Source organism: Gorilla gorilla, chromosome 5 (assembly GCF_029281585.2).
Source record: "Gorilla gorilla gorilla isolate KB3781 chromosome 5, NHGRI_mGorGor1-v2.1_pri, whole genome shotgun sequence".
Taxonomy (NCBI): domain Eukaryota; kingdom Metazoa; phylum Chordata; class Mammalia; order Primates; family Hominidae; genus Gorilla; species Gorilla gorilla.
In genome coordinates this window covers 20,272,108-20,293,061 of record NC_073229.2, presented here as the reverse complement: position 1 = coordinate 20,293,061, position 20,954 = coordinate 20,272,108, and the positions used below count along the sequence as shown (strand labels likewise).

At 43.7% G+C, this 20,954-nt stretch overlaps 1 protein-coding gene across 2 annotated transcripts in view; it reads left to right on the top strand.

The window, feature by feature from the left end:
• The window catches only part of MYLK4 (myosin light chain kinase family member 4), a 102,172-nt gene extending 81,576 nt beyond the window's left edge, over positions 1-20,596 (top strand). The window contains exons 7-12 of one of the 2 annotated variants that reach the window (XM_055390907.2): positions 1,036-1,177; positions 3,910-3,980; positions 4,793-4,921; positions 5,831-5,983; positions 9,087-9,165; positions 16,318-20,596. In XM_055390907.2, the coding sequence (XP_055246882.1) occupies positions 1,036-1,177; positions 3,910-3,980; positions 4,793-4,921; positions 5,831-5,983; positions 9,087-9,165; positions 16,318-16,359 (616 nt within the window). In that variant the 3' untranslated portion in view covers positions 16,360-20,596. Of the gene's footprint in view, positions 1-1,035; positions 1,178-3,909; positions 3,981-4,792; positions 4,922-5,830; positions 5,984-9,086; positions 9,166-12,868; positions 12,917-16,317 lie in introns of those variants that run through there. The other variant, XM_055390906.1, reaches the window with a different exon arrangement.
• Positions 20,597-20,954: the final 358 nt, after the last annotated feature.

The following is a 20,954-nucleotide window of genomic DNA, read 5'->3' as shown; positions in this document are numbered from 1 at the left end:
TGACTGTGGAGGCATCGCCGTGCTTGTTCACGGAACTCTCATTTGACTTCATAATGGCCCCAAAACACAAGAGTAGTGCAGCTGGCATGTTGTTATAATTGTTCTATTTTACCCTCCGTTATTGTTGTTAATCCCTTACTGTGCTTAATTTATGAATTAAACTGTATCGGAGTTATATGTCTACAGGAAATAACATAGTATATACAGGGTTCAGTACGATCCACAGTTTCAGGCATCCACGGAGGGTCTTGGAAGGTGTCCCCAAGGATAAGGGAAATTACTGTGTCTAGCACCAGCCACATAGAAGCACTTTATCCCTGAATTCAGTCTGGAGACTTAGAGGGCTGAGACCCTGACTACCTTCAGTCAGGGCTTGGAGTTCCCCTCCTGGAGTTCTTAGGGTCCTCTTTCTCTTCAACATCTTCAGAACATGATACATGTGGGCTCACCCCAGAGCTGAAGACACTGGGTAAAGGGGCTTTGAGGGCCGGTGCGGTGGCTCACGCCTGTAATTCCAGCACTTTGGGAGGCCGAGGCTGGTGGATCACTTGGGGTCAGGAGTTCGAAACCAGCCTGGCCAACACAGTGAAACCCCATCTCTACTAAAAATACAAAAATTAGCCGGGCATGGTGGCGCATGCCTCTAATCCCAGCTACTTGGGAGACTGAGGCATGAGAATCGCTTGAATCTGGGAGGCGGAGATTGCAGTGAGCCAAGATCCTGCCACTGCCCTCCAGCCTGAGTGACACAGCGAGACTCCATCTCAAAACACACACACACACACACACACACACACACACACACAAAAGGTGGGGGAGTTGGCTTGAGGATTTCCATTTGTGAGATTAAAGGTATATAAAATACAGGCCTTCAAGATAAGAATCATCTAAGTAAGATAGTAAAGAAGGCAGAGAAATAACTGCACATACACCTTTCAGAAGAGGTAGCAGAACTTGCACGACAAGTCACTATGAGAAAAGCACATGGTGGTTAGGAAATCGGGACTGAGGGTGTCACTCCTCTTCCCTCCGCAGTGTGGATGGTGGGGAGCTGTTTGACCGCATCATCGATGAGAACTACAATTTGACGGAGCTTGATACCATCCTGTTCATGAAGCAGATATGTGAGGGGATAAGGCACATGCATCAGATGTACATTCTCCACTTGGACCTGAAGGTAAGGGTGTTTTGTATCCTGTGAGACATAAGCCCTTCCCAGCTCTTGCACAGTGGGCCCTGTCTGCTATTATATGCCAGCTGGGGAAATTGGTACAGTCATTTCAGAAATGAATACACATCTGAATTGTTAGCCTCATCTCCTTATTCTCAGCTTCTGTCACTCCCTAATATTTGCATGTTCCATCTTCAGGGGCTGATATTCAGATTCTTGTAACTTGCCTGCGTTAAGGAAATCTATATGGCAATGGTTTCCCTAAAAGTTTAGAATGAAAACAGTCACCACCACACAGCGGTATCCACGTGGTAGCCCTCTCATCAGGACAAGTAGGTGAGAGGATTTTAGCTAACTCAGAATTCCCTAAGTAGTAGTCAACCTTTCCAGGTCTCCAAGAATCGCCGGCAGCTCCTCGAGTCACTCAGGAAGCTCCGGACTTTGGGACTTGTTTTTCTGTGGGTTTGCTGCCCCGTGGAATAGAATCCTATGGAGAATGCAGCAGAGGACAGTCGGAAGGATGGGGCCAAAGTGCTAAGGAGCAGAGAGGGTGGGGTGGGCACCCCACTGCCAATGGTGGAAAGCACACAGAAGCCAAGCCGCCTTTCTTTCTCCTCCTATTGATTGCCCCTTCCCTCTTTACCTCTCTCATTATGTCTCATTATGAAGTTCCTAGAATCGGACTGTATGTAGTCTTAGTTACAACCAATAAAAGACCTAGGCCCAACAACCCTGATCAAGTCCCATATTGGGACTAAGTATCATAAAGTACGTCTTGTGTGGCTTGGTCATTTTCTCATTTCCCTGTTTGCACAGCGTGACAGTAACATAAAATATACAATCTATATAACATCCCATCTATTGCATTCACTAGGGATTGCATAGCTAAATAAATTTAGCCTCCTGAAATAGGTTTCCATGGGCCTCTCTTCCTATAACTTGGCTTCCCTCACTGTCTTGATTTATGTGCCTTGCCTTTCCCATTCACTTTTGAGCAGGAGGAGAGCAGGAGGAAGTGGTTTATAAAATGACAAAGTCAGAGGCTAAAAATCATTAGCAAAACCCTCGCTATGAACTGAGTTTGATAATGCATGCTTTCATGGAGCATTTTCATTGAATGTAGATATTCTGCAGATATCCCTACAGGGATTTGATTGGCGACTGGAACTAGGAGCAAACCTATTGTAAGTCAAATGACTCCATATGAGGCTTCATAACATTGATTGAGGACCTGCAGTGGGCAGTTTTAGTTATGGCTTGGATGCAAAGATCATCATAAAGGTGACAGCTGGATGGGTCCTTAAGGAGCTGCTTTTCTGAAAGCTCCTTGGAAGGAAAAGGGCCAAAAATATTGAGTGATTGTCACTATGTGGGGGGAGATTATAGGTGACTTACAAACAGTCTGTTTTATATTTTTCTGTTTTGCAAATTTTATCCAATGAACATTCTTTAATTTTATCGTCGTAAAAAGGCTAACTTATTGAAATGCCCTCAAAACGGTTTCTCTATATCCTGCAAACTTTTTGATGCCACAGTACTCCTTCACAACTGGACAGCTTTATACATGATCCATCAGTGATTTAAGCATGAAACCAAATGGTTCACATAGCACCCCCTCCTCTGTAATGACTTTTACTCACAAACATCTGTTTCCGAGATAGTTTAGAAAAGGGCTTCCAAAGATATTCTGCCCAACCAAATGTACTATTGAATATTGATAAGGAGACATTATGTCATTTCATAATGTGTTTCTGAATTTATGATCTCATTGGAACCTCTTCTCCACCTGGACAGGTTGGGGAGGGGAGCCTGATCCCACTAAAGGCTGAGGAATGGGATCCTGGGCATTCGGCTTCTGGGATGGTGCCCTCCAGCTTGTAAAGAATTGGGACTGAGGATTCTTAACTCTGAAAACTTTTTTTCTCTTTTATAAATGGCCTTGACTTTAAATCAAATCTCTTACTTTCCCAAGACCTCTGTTTTTCTACCCCAATAAACATTAGGTGCACTTGTAAGGCATTCTGTGAACACTGAGTGGCTGCACTACACCCCATTTTCTCCCCCTGCACCCCAAGACTGTCAGGTCAGCAGGCTAAGGTCTTACCAGGGCCTAGCTCCAAGGGAACACTTAGTCAGGGGTTTTAGGCATTGAGACCAAACTCAGCAAAACCTTGGAACTGCTGAGACTGAAGAACGACTGGAGAGAAAAGCTCTCCTCTGCCGTGCGACTTTCCCATAGGCGTTGAGCAAAGGGAAGCTCTGGAGGCCGGAACGTTCACATGACAGTGCATGTTCAGTGTGGCTGTTTGAATGGAGCAGGTCAATTCCCTTGGAACTCATCAATCTTGGGAAAAATATTTCTCCAAGAAGGGGAGATTCATACTGAATAATTTAGAGGGGCAGATGTCAGGTCTGAGCGGGCCTCCACAGCGCATTTGGGAAGGACTGAAGCAACCTCCTCTTCTTGCTCCCCTCAAGGCCTCTGCCTGAACTCAGGCATTATGGTGAACTGTGAAGCCGTGCAGAGGACAGGCTGGATAATGCAGGGTTGGCAGGATACCCACAACCTCATCCACCACATAATTAAAGGAGAAAGTACCCACACGGACAAGCCCGCCCCGAAGTGAAAGGCCTGATATGTTTTTTCTGAGCATCGTTGTATTTTTAGTTGTGGTTCAAGGACAATTTGAGTGAATGATGGTTGTTTTCATTGCTAATGTGTCTCTTTCTCCTGGCAGCCTGAGAATATCCTGTGTGTGAATCGGGATGCTAAGCAAATAAAAATTATTGATTTTGGATTGGCCAGAAGGTATGTCTACTTGGACATAGGTATATGAATGGAGCTAGGGGACATGATGGGTGCCCTTCCTTTGCAAACATATATCTGATCTGCTCTTTGGTTTCATGATCTCATTTATAATTAATTTAACAAAAATTATGTTTGGCCTTAACTTGCTAAATTTGAGACTTGAGTGTTTAGAAGTTTCTATAATGCATGCAGTAAAAAGTATAAAAAATTAAAACCTAATACAGTGAAGTTTATTAAATTAGAAGCCATTAATTTAGCATTTGCAAGAGTTTGTCCCCTCTTTCATATTTGTTCCATCTGTACAGAGAAGATTTACTTAAAAAATATTAACAACGTAAACAAGTTTGCAAAGGGTTCTGGCACATACAAGATTCTTCAGGGAACAAAGAGTTTACGTGGACACATTAACAATTCAGCACATTAATGACACGTATAAAATGGATGTTGTAAATTATTGCAGTACTGTGTTTATTCATTATACAGGCTTATTCACATCATCCCCATGTCAATGACTGTATCAGGTTTCCTCTTGTCATCTTCTATAATTCAGATGTTCTCATTATTCACAGCAGCTTCTCCAACAACTGGTTCAGCTTTTAAGGTTTCCTAGTATGAATTTTGACTTTTAAATTTTCTGGGGCCTCTTTACAAGTTTTTGAGCCTCTTGCTTGATTGTTTGATTTCCTTCAATGTTTGTTTGTCTGAAGTTTGCTGTATGGCTGAAGTCATTTTGTCTCATAGACTACATCATTTCAGTGTTCACGATTTTTGATTGACACGTCCATCCTTCCACTTTGTCTCTTAAATTGCAGATACAAACCCAGAGAGAAGCTGAAGGTGAACTTTGGAACCCCAGAATTTCTCGCCCCTGAAGTTGTGAACTATGATTTTGTTTCATTTCCCACTGACATGTGGAGTGTGGGGGTCATCGCCTATATGCTGTGAGTAGCTCTCCTCTGTCTCTGACCCTTCTCCAACTCCATGCATATTTTCTGAGGTTTTGCCATTTTAAATAAAAGCCCCAATTGGGGTATTTAAAAAATAAATAACACTGTCCCATCCTCAGTTGCCTTCTAGGTTTTGTTGACTCCTGTGGGTGAAAGGAGTGAATTCTTTCCCTGCACATCATTTGGAAAAGTAAATGTGTGTCCTCTTCATTAATCACTTTAACTCCTAGGACACAACCTAAAAGCCAAAAATTAATTTAAAAAGCTCACATGGCCTGGCGCGGTGGCTCAAGCCTGTAATCCCAGCACTTTGGGAGGCTGAGGCGGGCGGATCACCAGGTCAAGAGATTGAGACCATCCTGGCCAACATGGTGAAACCCCATCTCTACTAAAAATACAAAAATCAGCCGTGCGTGGTGGCATGCGCGGGTAATCCCAGCTACTCGGGAGGCTGCAGGAGAATTGCTTCCAGGAGGTGGAGGTTGCAGTGAAACGAGATCACGCCACTGAACTCCAGCCTGGTGGCACAGCGAGACTCCGTCTCAAAAAAAAAAAAAAAAAAAACTGATCTCCTAAATAACTCAGGCTAGCCTCACCCCTCAGAGGTGACATGCCTAGCACTTGCCATCTGAGCATGTAGTAGCACTTTGCAAGCTGAAACGTGCTTTAAAAAGGAAGCTGATATTCATATTCATATTCTGTTATTGCTGCAGTTGTTCGATTAGGAGTTGGGTGGGAGTGGCAAGCATTTTCTTGATTGCAATAATATATTATAAAATTATGCTTCAGGATTAGGTTATTTTCCTTCTCTCACCTTTAAATGGCAGAACCAGAAAAGCAATCTGTATGGAAAGGGGTTGAGGCTGTTTAAAAAATACTCACTCTGGACCCTGTGTCCTCCAGACTTAGCGGTTTGTCCCCTTTCCTGGGTGACAATGATGCTGAGACGCTGAACAACATCCTGGCCTGCAGGTGGGACTTAGAGGATGAAGAATTTCAGGACATCTCGGAGGAGGCCAAGGAGTTCATCTCTAAGCTTCTGATTAAGGAGAAGAGGTAACGCAAGTTCGTCCTGTGCTCCGGGTGCAGTAGGGATGATAAGGAAGCAGAGCCTACCACCAGGGCTGTTCGAATTTATTCCCTTACTAACATCTGTGATGCTTGCTCAAAGTCATGGGTAGAATGAGGTTTCATCCTCTTGACCCAGTCTACTGAGATCCGGGACGGCTTTGGTCATGAAGCTACACAAACCTTTCTCTTCCTGCCATTTATCATGCGGCCGTACCAGCCACGGACTCCTGCTGGGCCTTAGTTGACTCACTGTCAAAATGGAAGGCTTGGGAGAAGTATTTCTAGGATTCCTTTCACCTCTACTAAGCTGTATATGGTTCCGTGTAGCTGAATCTTTAACTGCCATTTCATTTGGGAAACTACTATGGGCCAGATCGTGCCAAGTGCTTTGTAGACATTATCTCTGTTAACCACCACCCCTGCCCCCAACTCCATGAGGCAGAAATCGGGTAGAAGATCCCACGTGGTTTGCCCACGATCACACCGCCAGTAATTGGCAGAACGGAGGCTCAAACAGATAGTTCTCCTTCCCCGACGGCCACACACTTGGCTGTTATTTATTACATGGCCCTGTATTTTCTGTTATGCTAAAACCACATTAATTCAAAATTCAGTGGATGAAAAAGAGTGACATTGAAATATAGGGATTTGCATTTTAGAATCATAGAAGGGGAAGGGCATTGTGATTAACCCATCAAACACGCTGTTTCAGATGGCTTTATACCTGAGCCGTGTAATGATTGAAGCAGTTAAGATTTTCAGGGCCAATAGCACTTGCCTTATCGTTTTATTATCTTTATGGCTTTAAAGTCACTAATACACATGGCCGTGGATCAACAGGTAGAAGGGTGTCACAGGGAGTGGCGAAACAGTGTGGGCAGTGGGTCTGGCACACAGCTTGGCGGGAGATGCTTTCATTCAAGTGTTGATCACCTACTGTGTGCCAGGAAATGTGTCATGTGCTAAGAATAGATGCACAAATCCAGTCCCTGCCTATAGTAACTCACCATCTAATAAAAGGGATAGATATTTTTAAAAAAGATGTAATAAAATGTGGTTAACACAAAGGTAAGGCCATCCTTAGAGGATGAAGAGAACCTAGCCAGGCTGGGGGTATCAGTCCGACAGGAGAGACAATTCACAAATAATGGATTAATAATAATAATGACCTTGGCTGTTATTGTGCCTTTCCATCAAGGCACAATAACAGCCAAGGTTATTATTATTAGCACATTACTCTACCCAAGGCAGTGAACAGATGGAAACTGTCAACCCTTTCAAATCTTTGGAGGACGAGAAATCCACATTTACTGTGAACCTGTTTTACGTGTGTACTTTCATGTGTTATCTTATCTGGCTTCTGGATAATCCTGTGGTCTGTGGAGACCATCATTTTACACATGGGGAAACTGAGGCTGAGAGCAGTGCTGCAGTCACATGGCTATCTCAGAGCAGATGCAGAGGTGGGCCCAGTGGGCTCCAGTGCCGCTCACTCCTTCAGTCTGAGGGCTTCATGAATGCCCAAGGAGCATCAGATACCCATTTGGGCCAATGGCAACTGGCTTAGAATTCCAGTCAATGCTTGGATGAAACTAAAGCCAAAAGCCAAACACCACTATCATAGAATAAATTTCTGGGGTACAAAAATAAACTTGAAATGTTATTAAGTTTAATTATTAGTACAATGTTATTGTTAACTTTTTAATAGCCAGATTTAAGAAGTTCGACACTAGAGTGCAGAATCATCATTTTTCACCTTGGTCAGCCATTGGAATGCTCTGGAGATCCAGTACTGAAAATTTATGACACTAAGCAGAACCACACTTCCAACTGAGGTTGATGGAGGTCAAGAGGTTTTTAAAAATTACCTCTGCCTGTTTTTGGCACTATAATGGTGATGTTGTCACCAAGTTCATTGACTGTGATAGACTTATCTCCTCTTCAAATCTTATACTTAAATATTTTGGTATCTGATGAAGCGATTGCATTGAAGCAATCCTACAAACTGAAGCTTCATTACTGCTTGAAACTACCTCTTTGACTTCAGATTGTTACATTCACTTACAGGTTTTTTGTTTGTTTGTTTGTTTGTTTTTTCATTTTTTGTTTTTTTTTTTTTTGAGACAGAATCTCACACTGTCACCTAGGCTGGTGTGCAATGGCACGATCTTGGCTCAGTGCAACCTCCACCTCCTGGGTTCACGTGATTCTCCTTCCTCAGCCTCCTGAGTAGCTGGGATTACAGGTGTGCCCCACCACACCCAGCTAATTTTTTGTATTTTTAGTAGAGACGGGGTTTCACTATTTTGGCCAGACTGGTCTTGAACTCCTGATTTCGTGATCCACCCGCCTCGGCCTCCCAAAGTGCTGGGATTACAGGCATGAGCCATTGCACCTGGCCTACAGTTTTTATTTTGAAAGGTTATTTGTTTTAATGTGATAAACGTTAGCACATCAAACAAATATATAGAACTTAGAATTTAAATATGGTAAATCTATATTATTCTTCCTCATATTATTTCCCAAAATCGTATAAACCTTTGCTGGCTCCAAAAGGATATTGTTTCTTCATAAAAGTATCTAGTGGTCCCTCTCTTAATAATTACATCGACTCTATTTCCGTACCTATTTAACTCAAAACTTCTCAATTCAAAAGTTAGTAATATTTATTATTCAAAAGTTTTAATACACAAATTGCTTTGGCAATCATCAAGAATCATTGTAGCATTTTGTTCTTACAATAATAAATATATATTTATTTTTCAACTGACTGATAGGAATCCACTTTACTAAGCTCAGATGTTATACTACAGAAATGGTTACTTATATTTGAAAGTAAATGTTCAGTTATTAACAAGAATTTTTATTATTTGCCTTGTTTGTCTTTACTAATGTTATCCTGATTGGATTCGATAGTCACCTATGCCATCATTGATAGCACACAATTCAGGAGAAGGCAGAATTGACTAGTGAGTTTGACATTCGGCCATCTGGTCTCCCGAAGGCAGAAGCTGGAGCTGAGATTGAACAGCAGATACAGGCCTTCTTCGGTGTGTTTCTACTAATCACCTTCTGAATTTCCTTCTAGTTGGCGAATAAGTGCAAGCGAAGCTCTCAAGCACCCCTGGTTGTCAGACCACAAGCTCCACTCCAGACTCAATGCCCAGGTGACCACGGCTTCTTGCTCTTCCTTTTTTTTTTCCTGTCTGCCTGTCTTTTGAAGATCAGATGCTAGAGTCATCTTAACCTTAAATAAGATTCTTTCTCATTCCTTTTCTCACAGACTGCAAATCTTGTGCAGTATTAAATTACTTAAAATGGTTTTTAAAAAAAAAATTTTTTTTTGAGGCAAAATTTCACTCTCGTTGCCCAAACTAGAGTGCAATGGCACGATCTCAGCTCACTGCAACGCCCACCTCCCTGGTTCAAGTGATTCTCCTGCCTCAGTCTCACAGGTAGCTGGGATTACAGGCGTGTGCCACCATGCCTGGCTAATTTGGTAGTTTTAGTAGAAACAGAGTTTCACCATGTTGGTCAGGCTGGTCTCAAACCCCTGACCTCGTGATCCACCCACCTTGGCCTCCCATAGTGCTGGGATTACAGGCCTGAGCCACTGCACCCGGCCTTAAAATGCTTTTTTGAGCAGTTTACATTTTAAAAATAATGTATTTGTTGTTTAACAGAGTATTTTCAGCATAACTGTTTATTATTAAATTATTGTATCCATTATAAAATGAATTACTTCATTGTCTTATGTGCACATACATACACACATATAACCTATAAACATATAAAGTTCTGGAGAATATATAGTAATGTTCATTCAAGAGAAATATGCCTCCTTAAAACAGAATTCAGAATTCTAAATTCTGTGCTCACCTGGCTTGATCTGCTCTGGGCACCAAATCTTAACTCTAATACTCAGCTTAGTCCGGGTGTCTATACAAGTCTATGTGTAGGAGACTCTTAGACTACAGACTGAGTATTGTGAATAACCTAGCCCACTCTCTGTAATAACTTCTTACAATGAAATCTTCACCTACTCTCATTGCCTTAATTACCAGATGTGTATATTCCTACTTCCTTATCTGTCTCTTTGGCACAGATATCTTTCCTAAGCTGCAGATCCATATGTCCATCTGTGTACTAGATGTTTCCACCAGAATCTTCCCATCCCTAAACTAATCTCATCTCCCTGCCCCTTGCCTCACCATCAGCGATCCTCTTAGGGAAGGATGCCCGTGGAGCGGCCCCAGCCAGCCCCCGTGCATCTTCTTTGCTTCCTTCCTCTCCCTCGAGCCCCCATCTCATGTTTAATTTACCTCCATGTTGTGTACATGATATCCCCTAATTACCTCTGGAAGCTGTCTGCTTCTCTCCATTCCCATGGTTACCGTGGCCTGGGACATGCCTCCCCTGAGTGACTGCAGCCTCCTAACTGGCTTCTCTGCCTCCTTCATGTTGTCTCCATCCAAATAATTGTGGATTATATAATTAACACAGAAACAGATGTGTAATGCCCAAGTAACTTTACTGAACTTCTAGGATGTTCAGCTGGCAAGATGCATATACAGGCAAGACGCCATGCCAACCTTCGGGCCCACCAGGACCTGTCTGATGTACCCATCAGTTAGGGTGGCTGGTGCCCTGCCCTGGTATAGCATGGGTTTGATACGTTTTTGTTTCTTCCACCTTTGCTCCTCATCCTCTCCATTTCCTGAGGTTTTGGAATGGAACTTTTTCACTGACCAACAAACCTTGGAATGACTATGCCTTAGGTACTCACTTTTTCCACATCCAGTTTTTATTGAAATTAACTTTACTTCTAAATTCAGCATCGGCACTAAGTTTTATTTGTGTCTGAATATACCTTTCCTTGATAATTGGTACTGATGTCAAGTAAAAATAGACTTATTACCTAGTGGGTACCTCACCCAGACTACATAAACTGCTTATTAGGGTTACTAACCTATTTTGAGCCAATTTTCCACCGATGTATTTTTATCCAAGCTTATTGGTGTCCAAATACACTTTGACATGGCAGGATAGTATAGAAACCACAGCAGATAATTAATGACGTTGTACAGTTTAAAAAGTGTTTAAGAATATTTTTTAAACCATATAACAACAAGTAAAATCACCTTTTGTATCCATCCATCTGCTGGTACCTGAGGTGAATAGATAGTTCAAGAGTGATGATGGGTTTTTTTAAATGAAAAATAAATTTCATTTTATAAATCTAGTTATTACAGCTGCAATTATACAGTATTGTGGAGGCACTCTTCTAACTGCTTTACAAAAAATAACTCACTGACTCCTCATAGCAATGCACAAAATGGGCACATTAGTGTCTGTAGCTGAGAACACTCAGGACAGGGCTGAGCTCTGGAGTCCGGGCAGAGCCTCGCTGCTCTGCTCTCCTGCCGGTGATGGGCTGCTGGGTACAGGGGACCTGAGCGATGCTTCCAGAGCCTTTCTTGTACCATACAGTTTTAGTGTTACTGAAAGTCAATATTCAAACTTAGTATATCTTACTTTTCAAGGAAATATTGAGACGAAAGTTTTCCAGAAGGCTTATTTTTAGATTCATATTGGTTCTACAAAATCAGAATTTACCTTTAAGTTGAAAATTTAATTCTGATCCAAAACTGTTTACCATTTCAATCTAAATTCTATTTTTGAGTCTTTCGTATATTTTTATTTGTCTCTTTTGCTTCAAGCTTAAAAGCACTTACTATTTTGTAACCACTTAAGTAGCATATTGACTGTCACTAAATTTAAGAAGGATTTTTTTTTCTTAGAAGTTAACATCCGAGAGTTCTCTGCCCTCTGTATTATGCTCAAGGTGACATGTGATGGCTTGCAGCCTTTCTTACGTCCCCAACCCTCTGTGCATAACCTGTTTCCATCAGAAGCAGCTCTCAGCTGGGGTGGGGCAAAGCACTCCCAAACTAGGAATCTACTAGAACTCAGCACCTACTGCAGAATTAGCCAGGGTTCTGGGGCCAGAGGAAGGAACAGGACACAAATTTGACATGTTTTCTTTCCCCCAGAGCTAAGAAGCCTCTGACCCTTCCTTCCCATTCTCAGTGTTGTGACCTTGGCTCATGCCCTCTCAGTGAACTAATAAAACAACCCATGAGCTGATATCAACCTCTACTCACCCTCTTCCCTAATCTATCAAATCATTAGTTCCTTAATTACAGCTCAGACCTTGACTGAAAAAATCTTCACGCGTTCCCCATTGTCCACACTAGACCCAACCCGGTTGCAGTCAGGGCCTGCTCCAGGACATCCCCAGCTCTTATTTTGAGCCTCATCTTCACTGCTGCCTCTAGAGCAGCCCACAAGTCAGTACTTGTCTAAGGCCTGTATTAAATGCCCCAGCTTTTCCAGTCCTCAAACTGGAGACTCTTTCTCTGTCTTCTTGAATCTCTTTGTGGAATTCACATTACCGTTGTCTACTCAATTTGAAAACTTTTGGAAGAAGCCATTTCTGTGTCTGACTCATCTTTGCAGTCATCGTAGCCCCAGTATCGCAAGTGATAGAGCATTCTTGTGCTATACACGCGTGAGTTTTGGCAAAACATACCTGGGCGTGATGAGGTGCTGAGCTGTTTGGCCCTGACTCTAAGTGAGAAGGAAGGGTCGCGTGACAGGGGCCTCAGGGGAGAGTGGACTCTGAGATGGACTCTGAGGTTGGCCGGTGTGTCTGCCAGGGGGGTGTCGGGAATGTAGGCTTCAAGAACCTCTCTTGAAGAGCGCCTTCTACTCAGTAGCAAGTGATTGTCTTTTCATGTGAGCTCATGAGTCAGGACCTGAAGGAAGCAGTCCTAATCCTTCCCGTATGCCTTCTGCTTTCCCTAGAAGAAGAAGAAGAATCGTGGCTCTGATGCCCAGGACTTTGTGACCAAATAGTCTACAGGAGGCACCCATTTGGAAGGTTAGTCTTGGGTCTCCTGAAGAGGTGTCTGTGAAGGCCTTAAGAGATGGGAATAAGAAAGAAATGGAGCATCTGCTCACAGACTATGCAGGAAGAAGAGCAGCGTTTTGGCTGGCGTGGAGGGCCCTGAAATCAGACTGCTGTGTTTGCACCCTGGCTCTGCTCTTTCTTACTGGAGGAAGCTCAGTGCCTGACTTGCGGGTTGGGGAGAGTCTCACTTCCTGAGCTTGTTGAATGGCTCCCATGAGATCATCCAAGCAAAGCCCCGAGACCAGAGCCTGGTGCATGGGAGGGATCAATAACCAGCCCAGGGGGTGCTGGTAACCGCCTAGGGGTAGTCCTTACGACAATGTGTGGGATCAGAGGAAGCGACACCCTCTTCTGTACAGATAGGGAAATTGAGTCTCAGAGTCTCAGAGACTCAGAGACACCCCCACGGCCATGCAGCTCATAAAGGGTGGAGTGTGGTTCCCTCGGGTGTTTCTGAAGCTGAAGCCCATGTTTTTTAATCCCCTGAGCTGCTTTCTGATCTTGGCCTGCCCTACGAGCCCAAAGAATACCACCTCCCATACACGCTGACACATGCGGACCTCCACCCAGCTCAGGTGTTTTTGGAATTATTGAGAGATGGGTTTACACATGAATACCTTCTTTGATATCAATAATCTAGCCCAATGTAGCCCTAAAGGAGAAGACTAAGAGGCACATGTACTTATGAAGGACTCTAAGAAAACCCAACATTCGTGTCCCTGCCGGGGGCCTAGACCCTGCAGCAAGTCAGCTCCCTAATCTTGGGCGGGGAGTCCACAGCCATTTTCACAGCTCCATGCATGTAACTGCACAGCGTTGATGACTTGTGAGTGAGTTCTTGCTGCTCACTGTTTTTTGTTTGTTTGTTGGTTTGTTTTTTGAGATAGAGTCTTGCTCTGTCACCCAGGCTGGAGTGCAATGGTGCGATCTTGGCTCACTGCAACCCCCACCTCCCAGATTCAAGCGATTCTCCTGCCTCAGCATCCTGAGTAGCTGGGATTACAGGCACCTGCCACCACGCCTGGCTAAGTTTTGTATTTTTAGTAGAGACGGGGTTTCACCATGTTAGCCAGGCTGGTCTCAAACTCCTGACCCAAGGTGATCTGCCCGCCTCAACCTCCCGAAGTGCTAGGATTACAGGCGTGAGCCACTGGTCCCGGCCTGGTCTTAATCCTTTCTTCTGATAGGTATGTTTCTGGGCCTGAGGTTTTTGCATGTCTTTTTGATTGTACATATTATTGTAAGCTGCCTTGAATTTTTTGTAGAATAAGAGGGGGTAGAAATGAATCAGTACCTCATAGTAAAGGCCACACATCAGTGCTAGGAAAACACTTGGCCTTCGGAGGAAGGGACGCTTACATGTGCCCTGTCACTTATTTAGAAATCCACAAAAAGTGAACAGGAAGGCTTGTGCATTCCATTTACAAAGACTATTCTTCTTTGTCAAAAACAGCAAGGACATGAAAGTCTCAATAAGGCAGCAGAGAGTTGTTTCTTGTGAGGACAACTTGGAGCAAGAAAGGACCCTCGTGCCCCCAGGCCTAGGTTATGGCACTCAGCGAGGTGCCCCAGTCCTGCACCGTGAGTTCCTGGATCCACAGACAACCAGGCTGTGTCCACTCCTTCTCTCCCTCGCCTTCACCCTTACCCCCAGAAGCAGTTTTGTCCCTAGCGACCACAAACCCCAAGGGTTTGCCGCAAACCACCTTCCCACCATAAGGACCGGAGCCACTTTGGAGGCCTGGTGGGAATGAATTCACTGGGTGACAGGGTTGCATTCCAAGGCGGGCCTGCTGCCAGGGTCTGGTGGGGGAAGAATGAGGAGGAAATGGTGATGGGAGGGAGTAGAGTCCTTCCACACAGACATGGGTGCCTCGAACCCAATGTGATGGAAGACCACAGCAGCCTACGAAGTGACGGCTGTGCAGAGGACGCAGACAGCAGCATTTGGGCTGGCCATGCTGGGGCAGCTGGACACAGCCTCTGCTGGAACCACTTGAGAAGGGCTGCTGACAGCCATGGAGCTGGCTGCCTTCCTTTCCTGCACTCTTCAGCCCCATTTGGCCTCAGAAATTCACCTGAGTCACACCACAGGCCAAGGAAGAATCATTTCAGATACACACAATCTGGATGCTTCCTAGTTTGCTTTCTGTTTTGTTTTTGTTTTTTTTTAATTAGAGACAGGGTCTTGCTGTGTTACCCAGGCTGGAGTGCAGTGTCATCAGCATAGGTCACTGCAGCCTCAAACTCCTGGACTCAAGTGATCCTCCTACCTCAGCCTCCTGAGTAGCTGGGAGAAAAGGCATTCACCACCACGCCTGGCTAATTTTTAAATTTTTTGTAGAGATGGGGTCTCACTATGTTGCCCAGGCTGGCCTTGAAATCCTGAGCTCAAGTGATCCTCCTGCCTCTGCCTCCCAAAGCACTGAGATTACAGGAATAAGCCACCATGCCCTGCCTACCTTCTTACTTAAAAAAATAAATAAATAAATAAAACTTAATGTAAGATTTTAACTCTGGGAGCAGCTTCATTTGAGAAGTTAGGAAAAAAAAGATTATTCTTCACGATAATATTCCCTGCCAGGATGAGATGGGTTTATGGCAGGATGTATTATGATGGAAACAAAATTTGAGATAATATTGATTTTAAAAATCTGGTGGCTAAAGATTATTCCTGTGGAAAAAGAAAGAGTTCCAGGCCAATAAATAAGGCATAATTCACAATGTCAACTGAGGCATATATGTCTCCTGCAATTTGTTAGAGGAAACATTCCCAAAATCAACCTGGTGGCATTTTGTTTCTGGTTACCTCAGTCATATCTTTTGCCAACTTATGGGATATAAATTTAGGGTACTCCTCAGATCCACAGGAATGATGGCAGGTAGCCATGTGCAGGCTCCAGGTCAGACGTGGTCATAAAGCACATGGAAACGTCCCCACACCTGAGGCCACATTCTCACTTTGATGCTGGGATCAAGCTGACCAGATGGACGGAGTGGCTGTACTTCAGATGAAACAAAGAGGCCTTGTCCTTCAATATTGCAAATAGTACTAAAATATCTTGCACACATGTACCCATGTAACAAACCTGCACATGTACCCCTTGAACCTAAAATAAAAGTTGGAAAGAAAAAAAAATGTCTTGCACAAACTGAAAAATAAAAAGCCCAACTCTGGTTGGTGTTGGAATCCATCAAGAGGTTTCTTTTTTTTTTCCCCTGCTCATATACACACATATGTTATTTAAAAAAATCATCCGTGGTTTTCCTAAGGGGCATAACCAACTAATTATAATTTTAAAAACCCTGCTGAATTAACAAGATTCATATTTTGTTTGCTTTGCAGGAAAACTGCTGTGGTTGCTGCTGCTTCGAGAAAATTTTTTGAAAAATCAGCAGTTCTGATGCCTTGACCCCTATGATGACTGGTAGTCTTAGCAGGGGGAGCCCTCGACCCTGAATGTGAACTTGAACTGGAGTGCCTCTGCTGCGTTCAAAGGGACACCCAGCGCTGCGGTCTGGTCTCAGGGCGCAAACACATCCCTGCACCCAGTGGTAGTGATGTTGGGAAGATGTTTCCCTGCCATCTTGAGATTTTTTACTTTTTTAAAAAAATTTTTTGATCTTAGTCACTGGGGCAGGGGGTGCATTATGTCTGCTATTTCTCAAATGACTACAGCCATGACACTTAAGATTGATTGGAGATTTTAAAACTGGAGGATGCATTTAGAGGGAGAAAGCTACTTCCAGCCATTAGACTATGCCTTTGGAAGGGGCAATTAGATGGCCAGAAAGAATTCTGACTCCCATGCACCCTTGAAGACTTAGATTCACAGACTCTGTCATTTTGATTTGGTCTGTGGTCACGTGACTACAGTGGATAAATAATTTGTTTGCTGGAACAGAAGCCGTCTTTGAATTCTCCAACAAGAGGCATCAGCCACTGTGTCTTTCATTTATTCTGAATTGTCCCCAGCGCGCATTTTCTTCCATGTAGCGGATTCTGTTTTTCACATCTATACTCCCTGCACCCTTCTGACTGACAGTTCATCCCCACAAAACACACTGGTTTTGAGAGGTGATGCAAAAAGTATCTGTTTATGGTCGGTCTTTGAAATTCTGACCTTTGGAATAACGTCAACAGTCACAACAGGTTTCCTCAAGCCCCGTTTGTCAACTAAAAGGGACGGATCTGCACCTCCTGGAGCAAGATAGCACTGAGCTTTCAACGTTGAAGTGACTTGGGAAATAACATTCAAGCTTCTGGGTAAACACATACAAACAGTGGCAAAGACCAAGTACAGTCTCTCGCCTGTGCTGTCTCTTGGGACTCAATGGTGGTGAAGAAATCTCAACCGGACACCAGAGGTGGGGGCAACTCTGCAAGCTCACCTGCTGGACATGAGAATGTTGGAATGTTCCAGTTGGAAGGTTCCTATGCCTAGCCCGTGTGCCGTTTCATGGCAGATATGTAAGAAAGGAAATGGCCCTACTGTAGACAGCTTATGGGGCCCAGAAATGCACTGGGCTTTAAAGAGCGAAACGAGTGTGTCATTTCCACATGAAGGAGAGGCAAGGAAAAGCCCCACAAAATTCCTGTTACCTGCTCAACTCCAAGCTCACCAACCAGCTTCATGAGCTTTCCTCACATTTTCTATTTCCAAATAACTGTTGTGTTGAATCAGCTGTGTTAATGCCTTTATTCTTTGTTTTTTTTTTTTTTTTTTTTTAGACGGAGTCTCGCTCTGTCGCGAGGCTGGAGTGCAGTGGCCCCATCTCGGCTCACTGCAACCTCCGCCTCCCAGGTTCAAGCGATTCTCCAGCAGCCTCCCGAGTAGCTGGGATTACAGGCGCACGCCACCACGCACGGCTGATTTTTGTATTTTTAGTAGAGATGGGGTTTCACCATGTTGGCCAGGATGGTCTCAATTACTGTTGTCACAATAGCAATGAAAGGTATAAGAATTACTTGGTGGCCTCATGAGGGATGGCAGTTTCACTTTGCGTCAGCTTTCCCCCATTATCTCTCAGATCCACTGAAGGAATCCTTACAGCATGCCATGAATGTGTGCAACATCCTTATTCTCATCTTTAAGGTAAGGAGGAAGTAGAGATAGAAGGAAATACGTGATTCGGTGAAGGCCACATGCAAATTTTGTGGTCGTATTAGTTATAAAACTGACTCCTTTCCAGCCTTTGCTCTTACATTATGATGCGTTTCTTTTTCTCCTTTGGCCTTGCATTTATCCGAGGTTGGTTTCTTATGTTCCTGTTATGTGACTATGCTTAAATGTTTAATTTAGTTTGCTTAAAACACGCACACACACACACAAACACACACACACACACAAAACCCTGTGACTGGAGTGTTATATTACTATGCTATCTTTAGCTGATGATATTCATTGAGCCTGGAAAAATACCAGCCAGTGCATGCATTAATACTTAGTTAGACCACAGAGAGCTGGCATTCACTCAAATGCTAAACAGGACACAGGGGTCTGATTTGAAGCCCCTCGTGGAAGGGCGTTTTCTGTCCTGTGGTGTGCATTCTCTACCAAATCAAGCATGAGATATTTTGCACGACGTGCAATTTGCATGCACCTTCCCTTCTGACTCAGGTTGGCAGATAAACTGTCCCCAGACCCTGCCACACATGGAAGAGACAGCTCAGGCCAAATACAGGCATGATTTCTTTGCCAAGTTAATGCACTGATGACCCTGCAGTGAGTGGGTGTGATTTTTGTTTTGTTTTGAGGTTTAGAAAGGAGACTGTACTTTGAAAATGGATCTTGTTTGATTCTGTAGTTAAATTTCCACATTTGGAATGGGAAGGCATCTCCATGCCAGCAGGGTGCCTTTTATATGAGTGCTGAGGGTAGTTTGCATTGCAGAGTTCATGATTACAGTCTAGAGTTACTTGAAATGGGAGATTATCAGTCTAGTGTTCATCCCGCCCCTGCTCCATGTCCTTGTGTGGCTGCTCCAGCGAAAGCTGGTGACTAGGTAGATTGCTGCTCTAATGGGGAAAGGGGGCTTTGCAAAGCTGAGGAATCAAGCCAGATGCGAGCATGGACTCAGAAAAGCTGAGTCTGGCTAGACCAAGGCTATGGAGATCAATTTTTCCAACAGGTCATTAGGATTTAGGAGGCTGTATTTCTCCTCCACCCTCTTAATGGATGGTATGGCTTTGCTCACTCACTAGGCAGTTCCCACTTTCTTTAGCAAATGGAGGAAATTAAGCACCGATGTAGCACTTCCCACTGCCTGGAGAGAAATAAACCTCGCAAGTTATTAAGGAGAAGGTATGCCACATTGGTAATTTGGAAGACACCAACACTTACCCAGAATCTGTTGCTATTTAAAAATCAGGGAGAGGAGGGCACATGTCCCCATTTGCTACATTACAAACTTTGGACGAGACTCTCATCTGAACTAACTTGGGGAAACAATTTCTAGGTTGAAGCTCGTAACACTCATGTCTGTTGAGTGCCATAAGTTTGTTTTCAGTTATTTCCCCTAACTTGATATTAATTTGCTTTCTTTCCTCAAAAATGTATGTAGGCATGTTGCCATTGTTGTGGCTTGCTTTGATGTATGTTTGGAAAGATGTGTGAATACTTAATTTTTATCCATTTTATGGAAATTAGCTTAGCAATTTTTTTTTCTCTTTTAAGAATCAAAATATGGATTTGATACTAGGAACAGAATCTGCTCTTTATTTCATTCCTTTTTTGTCCCTTCTGCTTCCTCTGCCCCTCCCCCAGCCACGCAGCACGGGTGCCAGTGTGCATGCGTGTGCTGGGGGCCAAATAACAGAACCCCGGTTGAAAATCCGCTTGTAAAAGCAGAAGTGAGAGGCAGCATCAGGCCCCCGGAGGGCTGTGGTCCTCGGACTCGGTTCTTTCCTGTCCCCTGGCCGTCCTGTCATCCCTGTGTGCTGCAGCATCACCACGGCCTACTTCTCAGTATCCACAAAGCTTTGCCTTTGCTTTTGCACTCTCTTTTACATATTTTTACTTCTTTCCTTTTTCTTAAGTTCGAATCCGAGTTTGTCTTCTTATCCATCACCATGCTCCCTGAAAGCCTTTTTGAGATTAAGAAATTTTCTTACCAGGAGGCAACTTTCCGTCTGTCCTAAAGGGAAGTGGGTGCTGGATTTATTAGATGTTGGGTTCCTGGATTAAGATGACTTCCTCACATAGCTTGGAGTCTGCAGTTTCTCAGTTAGAAGTGTTCTGTATTTCTTTTTGCTCCATTTTAGTGCGCTGTGCTTTGTATAAGTGGTCTTTCTATGGGCAGTTTCACCTTCCGTGAAGGCTTATAACTCAACCACTACTACCCATTCAGAAGAGCAGAAAGCATCTGCTGTGTGAGCGTTCATATGTTACCTAATGTGTGTTTTGCTGTCGTCTCAACTGATAGATGTCGGTGAGTCTTTCTGACTAGGTTTATTGGTGTTGATAAGAAATTTAAAAAAGTATTCATAACATGGTGATTGTGCCTATCATGTATATTTTAAATTTCTGAACGTACTTTCCTTTAGCTGTTTTTCTTTGCTTTCTAAAGATGTATAACAATCACGTATATGTATTATATTGAAGAATAAACATGGACCTTATTTATCTTTTATTAATGGGCTCAGTCATTCAAAGACATTGAAGTAGTCTGTTCTCGCATTGCTATGAAGAACTACCTGAGATTGGGTAATTTATGAAGAAAAGAAGTTTAATCGGCTCATGGTTCTGCCAGCTGTACAGGCTTCTGCTTCTGAGGAGGCCTCAGGAAACTTGCAACTCCATAGAAGAAGGTGAAGGGGAAGCAGGCACTGTCTTCACATGGCCAGAGCAGAAGAGAGAGAGAGAGAGACAGAGAGCGAAGGGGGAGGTGCTGCACACTTTCAAACCACCAGATCTCGTGAGAACTCACTCATCACAAGAACAGTAAGGGGGAAATCCACCCCCATGATGCAGTCACCTCCCA